Raw genomic sequence first — 8,056 nt, 5'->3', positions numbered from 1 at the left:
TTTGGCAGTTTTCAAGCACCCGCATCAATGAATACACAACATTTTTTTCTATTTGTTTATTCATCCTTCATTTAGCCTGGAAGGTCCCTTTGAGATACAAGATCTCTTCTTACAGGGAGTCCTGGTCAGGACGGCAGCATAAAAACAATTTTATATGTTAGAATAAATAGAACAATAGCAACAATAACAACAACCTAAAGTCACATCAATAAAACAAAGAAGGTAAAACAAGCCATAGATGGGAAAATAAGTGATTGTCACAGTTGTTGCACTTGGACTGGTTTACATTAGAATAAGGAACACTGCTCTATTTTCTCTTAATGGACAACAAGCAGTTGATCAACAAACTATTACAGAAGATGCAACTTGAACTGTTTTAGATAGTGTTGTATCTTGAATTGTTTGGTTCCCTCTAGTGGTGATCAGAAATGCACACAAGTGTGAAACTGCTTACATTATGGAGCTTTATGTCCATATGGTGCTGCACCTAAACCCCATTGAGAGGTGACAAAAAGCATCATAAACAATGGATTTTCTGAAAGATTGTGGAAACAACGAATGTAGAATATGTTAATCAAATCGTCAGGAAGTAAAAGCCGTTAGTCCATTAATTGTCAGTTTTCTTCTTTTTTGCAGACTTGATGTTCTCGTTTGTGCCTGTTTTGTACCTGCTGCAGATGGAGATGCACAGTGCCGGGTACAGCTCACATCACGACTGTCCTTTCATCTCCTTTGAGCGCAGCGTGGGACAGATGGTCAAGTGGGTGAACAAGAGAGAGCAGTGGGAGCAGGTCACGACTCCGCATCCTTTTAGAAAAGGCCGTTTATTAACAAACTGATGTCATTCCTACAGGTTTTCCTCAAAGATCACTAACAAATGACCTGATCCATATCAGTCCACCTAGATCTGCAAGAGGCATCAGAACTGGGTGTGTTTGTTCCCTGAACTATCAAAGGAAATGTAAGTATGGAGATGTCATGTTGGCTTCTGCATCACTGTTTTATCTCTTATAAATCCCTTTTATTGTTTCCTCACTTTGTGTGTAAGGAAGCTGGCAGCAGAGTGTGTCTCTTTTCTTATTGTTTGATTCTTAACTGGTGTTATTTGTTGTACTTTGATTCTTTCTTTGCCCATGAATTCCCAGTTTAATTTTGGCTGCCCTCCTAAAATCAAACAAACTAGTAGCCTACATATAGCTGTTAAATAAATGTAGTGTAGTAAAAAGTGTAATAGTTACCTCTAAAAATGCACAGCGGCGGAGGAAGTACTCAAATCCTTTTTAAGTAAAAGTATCAATACCACACTGGGGAAAAAACTCCACTACAAGAGTCCTGCATTCAAAACCTTACTTTAAAAAAGTAATCTTATTATTTAATTAGTACTATCTTTATTTATTTTGTATTTATTTATGTCCGTGCTGCTACAACAACAGAATGTATCCGCTGGGGATCAATGAAGGTTAATTAACTCATCTTATTGCCACCGTTAGAAGTAATTACGCTGTTGGCCTGCAGGGGGCAGCAGCTACCGGACACGCGCCAACTCTCTTCCTCTGTGGTTTGTTGTTATTGTTACTTCCGTAGCTTGTAGGCTAACAACGAGCTAACAACACAGGAAACCGACTCTGTAAAACCTCCTCCCCGGTGCGATCCGCGTTCATATAAAACCGTTATCTTTAAGATGTCTGCTCCGCTGCTTCTCCGGGCTTTTGTGAACGAGCGACTGACCGCTGCTGTCGAGGAGATATTTCAGGTTTTTGAACGAACGATAACAAAATATGAAGAAGACGCTTCCAGCTCAAAACAGGAGATTGAGCGGCTCAGAGGTCTGCTGCAGGACCACAAAACAGGTCTGTTCATTAACTTATATATATATATACATGAATTTTAAAAAATCATGTATTCGTTTTTTATATTAATAGATGTATGTATTTTTCTATAAATGTATAATCAGATTTAAAAAAACATCACAAGAAACCAGAACCAGACAAACAGTTTAACCGAGTTAATTTATTTAATGCTGCAAAAAAAAAAAAAATGACTTAACTATATTTAATGTGTAACCATTTGTCTCAATAACATTAACATGTTATCTTAAGATTTTAAATACCTTTGTCAATATTGTAATTAGAGCTGCAATGCAACTGTTACTCAAATAATCGTCATTTCACATTCGCTGTTTCCAGCTCATTAAAGGTGAGTGTTTGATGCTTTTCTTTGTCATACGTGATGGTAAACTTCACATCCAGCTGTGGGAAATTATAACGGGCGATTTTCACTATTTTCTGACACTTCCTGGACAATCAAAAAATCTGGAAAATATCCGTCAATTTAAACTTAAATGAAAATATTCATCAGCTGCAGCCATAATCTAGATTTAGTTCATATTGCCGACCTCTCTTGCAGCATAAACAACCGTTCTTGGTGATGAAACTATTAAAGAAATAAGAATCGGAGATGCAGAACTTCTAAATTCTTTACTTTTTGTCTTTTCCTAGACTTTTGTCAGTCGTTCACCTGTAAAGAGGAACCTCCCCCTGAGCAGCACCACTGTGAGCAGGAGCCGAGCCTCAGCGTCCCTCAGAGGGACCCAGAGCCTCGGCACATCAAGGAGGAAGCTCATGAACTCTGGGCCAGTCAGCTAGAAGAAGAACAAGAGTTTAAGGATGCTGATGCCTCATGCCTACCTCAGTCATCTGTCTGGGAGGACACTAAACATCAGACTCAAACCAGTGAGACTGAGGAGCAACTTCAGGAGGAAACAAAAACTGTACACTTTGTGCTACCTCTCGCCTCAACTCTGTCTTTACAAACTCTGATCCAAGATGGCAGAGAAAACGAAAGACCCGCTGCAAGTTTGATGTCGAACCAAACGCAGACGGACCGGAGTCAGAGCTCCTTTATCACATCCAGAGAATCCCTTGATTTGTCTCACTCGAATCTATCTGCACCTGACTATCGCTGCTTTTTGTGCGAAAAGTATTTTTCCTCCAGCCATCACTTGACAAACCACGCGTTCCGCATGCATTCGAAGGACGCAGGCGTCCTCTGTGCCGTGTGCGGCGCGACCCTGGAGTCCACCGAAAGCCTCAACGTGCACCTGAATTCACACAAGGGCTCCAAATGTTGCCACGTGTGCGGCAAACAGTGCAAAAGCAACACCGCTCTGACCGAACACATGGCCGGCCACGCCGGGGTGAAACTGCATCGCTGTGATGTGTGCGGGAAAGAGTGCACCCGGAAGGGAGACTTAAAGATCCACTTGAGGATTCACACGGGCGAGAAGCCTTTCTGTTGCTCCTACTGTGACAAAAGTTTCACCCACAGCGGACATCTGAGGAAGCACATGAGGAGCCACACCGGAGAGAGGCCGCACCGGTGTGACGTCTGCGGCAGAGGGTTCCTACAGAGCGCACACCTGAAATACCACTTAGGGACTCACGCTCAGAAATACTGACTTTTTTAAAATCCACTTGGACCGGAGTTTATCAAAAAGGCCTTTGCTGACTGAGCACTGAGAGGGAATTTCTTCCCCCTACAGCAGTGTGTAAAAGAGACGTTCTCAGGGGATCACATGATTGATCTAACTGGAATAGCCAATCAGAGGCGAAAATTATTATGTACTTCATCTGCCATAATGTTATGTTTTTGTTTTTAATCCTTGATTTTCCCCTTAAAATGGCTGAAATGGAAACAAAAAGGGAAACCAAACTGGAGTAAGGAGGAGTAAAAGGGAAATGTTTCTTATTTTTATCTTTCACTGAAGCACAAAGATATGTTTTATAATCGTCCGTCTTCACTGTTAACATCACGTGTTCTCAGTACCAACTAACAGGAAGAGTCACTATTTCCAGTAACAACACTGTTATCAACATCAAGAGAACAAACAGTGTCTCTGTCATTAATATCTATTTCATGTAACAGCGTTTGAATGATGTTGAATCTGTGTGTGATTTGTTGGTACTTGCTGAACCACTTTTAGTTAGTTAAGAGCCGAGCATAGCAGGATGCACGTATTTATTTCATTCTATATTTATTAAGCAACATTTTATGGAGCTGCTGTGCTGTTCGCTTCAGCAGCAGCTTCTCTCATACATATTAAACAACTCTTTCACAGCTTGGTGCTGACGGACTCAGATTCTATTCTATTCTTTTTCTATTCACGGTGGAGCTTAATTTAACAGTATATTGCTAATAATAATTTCCATGGGAGTGTCTTGTAAACAACGACGCATGAAAGGGAAACACTCACTGATTGTTACTGTAATATGAAAAACAAAAATATTTATTAGCTTCAATATCCACCAGAGTTTACTGTGACAATTGTGCTTTATTATTTATTTTAGTTTGTTTGCAAGTCATCCTGTTAAAGCCGTTATTCACGCTACAGATGAGGCCGCCTGTTTCCCTGACTGTGACTCTGAAAGTTATGAAATCTGGCTTCATTCACATCTGTGTTTAGAGCTGTTCGGATCACCCACAATGCATTGTAGCGCTGATATAAGCCGAGAAGAATCTTTGCGGTGGTTACGCAACATGAACTTCTGGGCTGAAACAACGTCTCGAATGTGATTGTTTACAGTCATTGAGGACGATGGAGCGTATCCCTCCAGTAGAGGATCATCTGGAAACAATGCAAACGCCTTTTATCACATATTTTGATCAAATTTGACAAATATATGCCTTCCACATGTACAACATGTTAAAGAGATTAAAATGCATAAACCAACTTTCCTGAACCTTCAAAGTAAAGAGTGACAACAAACCTGAGGCTGGTTGATTTACATCTGGCAGAAGTTGTGAGTTTAAATAAGAACAATTAATGGAGTTAATGAGTCTTTTTGGCTGCTCGACCATGAGATGTGTAACATTGTCTAAAAGTCCAGGTAAAACTTTACTTAAACACCGCTATTCAGCATTTATAAGCACTATAAATATTTAATAAACTGTAAGACATGATGTAGTTAAGGGCAGCTAAAATAATTTTTTTTTATTAGTATTTGTCACCAGTAATAACTTCTCCAATGAAGACACATTTTATATTATTACAACTGTGTTTTACTGTGTTAGCATTCATTACCTGTCTGTACACCAGCCTCTACTGATGAATGCTCACAGGAGGAGTTGTAGTTGTTGACAAATATGTTTGTTTGTGTTCTGAGAGGAATATAGTTCACCAGTAGGTGGCGCTGCAGGAGCCTTTATTTATCCATCCACGAGCAAGTCAGTGAAGGATCACCAGAGTGACACCGTTTATGGCCGTTGTTCTTACTTAAAAACTTTTAAAAAGATAAAAAATACCATGTTTTTTTGCCTTTTAGGGTGTGTTTTTTAAATGATTTTATCACAGAACTCAACTGTTTAAAAAAATGTATTTGTAAGTTATTAACATTATGACTTTTGACACATTTTACACAATCTGAGCACCAAATCAGTTGCTGACACTTTTTGGCCAAAGCTCTTAATTCCTCACGGAGCAGGATCAACGATTTTATTTATAAACCGCTAATTACTTTTCACTTTCCTCAAAAAGCAGAAATTACACAGTCACCAGGTGTTAAGCCATTCATCCATGACGTTTTGGTCTCAATGACCATGAAGGTCTGAAAAGCCCAGGTGACCTCAAAATCTCTCACCATGCAGGAGCTCATTCAGGGATCTGTGAGTTTGGGAAGCTGCTTCAGGCGATTCAGATTTTAGGTTGTAAAGCTAAAGAGCTAATCAGGCCTCAGTGACCCTGAAGCCTAAAACCAACTACCTTAATCTGGTTATGCAACTCCCCCTAAAGACACAGGATCACCAGCAAACACCCCGGGTCCTTGGGAACAGTTTCCCCACATGTTGGCTCATGTTTGGGCTTAATGGGGATTCAATCACTCAAATGTAATCAGATGATTTGTGTTCAACACCCTCAGCTGGATAAATCACTGTCACATTATAGACCAATAGCTGTATATTGTATACTCTTAAGTATGTACTCTCTGAGCCAGACTAGGCTAATTGAGAAAATACTTATCTGGAAAAAAAAAAAGAGGGCATGAGGTTAATCTTTTGTGAAGTTAAATTATATGAAACTTACTCAAGGGAACTGGAGGGATTTTCCTTTATGTGGGTCAGGCTGTGTCGCGTAGATTAACACTGGAGAAGAAGGGTTACGTTGGTATGGTGTGTGTGTGCGTATGTGTGTGTGTGTGTGTGTGTGTGTGTGTGTGTGTGTGTGTGAAAAGTGACATTTTGCACCCACAAGCTGTTCCAAAGAATTTCCCGAGCACTCAGCAGTCATCAGGAATTCCTCTGGCCCTGGGTTGCATAACTGGGTCATTGGGAAGTCTCTGCCAGTAAGCCCAAAGTATTTTAAGGGGGGAAGCCAAATGTCCACCCAGGCGAGGATGGAGGGGATTCCAGGGGAGTTTCATGAGCAAAGGAAATTAATGGAGGAGGAGATCTGACAGGATCATCCTCTCGGGATTGGTTTGATGTGGAGGAGGACAGCCAACATCTGGTGGACATCCTCTGGACACTGAAACATCCACACGCAAACACACCAACAAGCATTATTAGGCAATGGAAAAAAAGGGATGTTGGTCAAGCTGAACATTGCTGTAGTTATCTTTATTATTTTTGCACGGTTGTTTGATGTGGGAGTTATTGGGAGGAGAATCAGTCAGAGAGAGTGAAGGAACACAAACAGTGATTACATTCTTCAAGCTTATTGGAAAGATACTCGTGTTATTTAGGGTCTTTACAGGCCAGAAAGTGTGTGTCACAAAGATTGTTTTTATAGGAGATGAGATCGTCGCTGTACCAAGTGCGCCCTAGCACAGGTAAGAAGATGAGAGTACACAGACAAGAAGAAGTTTTCACCCAGCAACATTTTTAACGACACGCACAATACCAATCAGAGAGCTCGTGTTTGATATTCGACCAATCAGACACTCCATCCCATCAGGAGGAGCGTAGCACGAAAGAGCTGTAAAGATGATGACGGGACACATGTTTCGTTCTGACTCCACGCCTTTCGAACTTTCAGATCTGCAAACCTGAAGAACAAAACGTTATCTGTTATTACATGTTAGTGGTAACTTCTTAAAGTTAAAGAAGACCGACAGAACGACAGAATATCCGTTTTTATTTTGCAGCCCATCTGATCACATGCAGTAGATGTTTTACATCCGTGGTGCAAATACAAAGACTGTTTGTTTTGTGGAAAACCTTGAGGAGGGCCAGATGATACATTTGCCTTATTGTTTGCATTCTATTGCTAATCCCCGTTTATATGAATCACATGCTGGACCTTTCATGCATGGAGGTCCGCTATTAAAAGCACTGAGAATGACTGACGATGCTGTTGTTGCTGCGGGAAGATTTCCAACACAGTTGTTTCCTCACACTCTTGTCCTTTCCAGATCTGCTGACTGATCGCCCTCTTTTCATCTGTTACTTTATTCATACTGTGTGGCTCACCAAACGATTTTAGCCAGGCACGTAAATGAAAATGCAAGCTTAGGAGACATGGCATCACTCTAGGTCTACGTTCACGATTACATAATTCATCAACATAATGTGGAAAAGTTTCTAATTAAGTATCTGCCAAGTGGCAAACGGCTTACACAGAAAGTATCAGCAAAATGTTCGCTGACACCATTTGTTTTTTTTACAGTATCTGCTCACAGCAATGAAGTAAAGCATGATAACATGGTTACGTTTGGCACTTGGTTAAGGTTGGGGAAAGATCATGGCAAAACGTCAAGTTAGTGACTTGAATCATCAATCAAGTGAGAAGTGGAGTCATTTTCTCAAAGACTTCTATACAATCAGACTTATTTTTGCAACCAGAGGAGTCACCCCCTGCTGGCCATTAGAAGGAATGCAGGTTTAAAGCACTTCCACCTCACTTTTCAAAACAGGAGGTTGCGCCTGATTGGTGATGGATGGATGGTGGCCTGGGGTCCCCTTTGCTGCTCCAGGACCCTTATTGCTACGCCCCTGTTTTGTTACATCTCCTGCTATTGGGCTGTATGTCCAGCGGTGACAGTGGTGCAACAGAGCCAGAGAG

The 8,056-nt window shown here is 40.9% G+C and overlaps 1 protein-coding gene across 1 annotated transcript; it reads left to right on the top strand.

The window, feature by feature from the left end:
- The first annotated feature begins 1,567 nt into the window (after positions 1-1,567).
- On the top strand, positions 1,568-4,116 carry LOC142931796 (uncharacterized). Its single transcript, XM_076075894.1, has 2 exons — positions 1,568-1,850; positions 2,499-4,116. The coding sequence occupies exons 1-2, from the start codon at positions 1,682-1,684 to the stop codon at positions 3,455-3,457; spliced, it is 1,128 nt and encodes a 375-aa protein (XP_075932009.1). The 5' UTR covers positions 1,568-1,681; the 3' UTR covers positions 3,458-4,116.
- Positions 4,117-8,056: the final 3,940 nt, after the last annotated feature.

This window comes from Anarhichas minor, unplaced genomic scaffold (assembly GCF_050575085.1).
Source record: "Anarhichas minor isolate MPS153535 unplaced genomic scaffold, ASM5057508v1 ptg000054l, whole genome shotgun sequence".
Lineage (NCBI taxonomy): Eukaryota > Metazoa > Chordata > Actinopteri > Perciformes > Anarhichadidae > Anarhichas > Anarhichas minor.
Note: the sequence above shows the minus strand (reverse complement) of the source record. Positions and strands in the feature narration are given on the sequence as shown.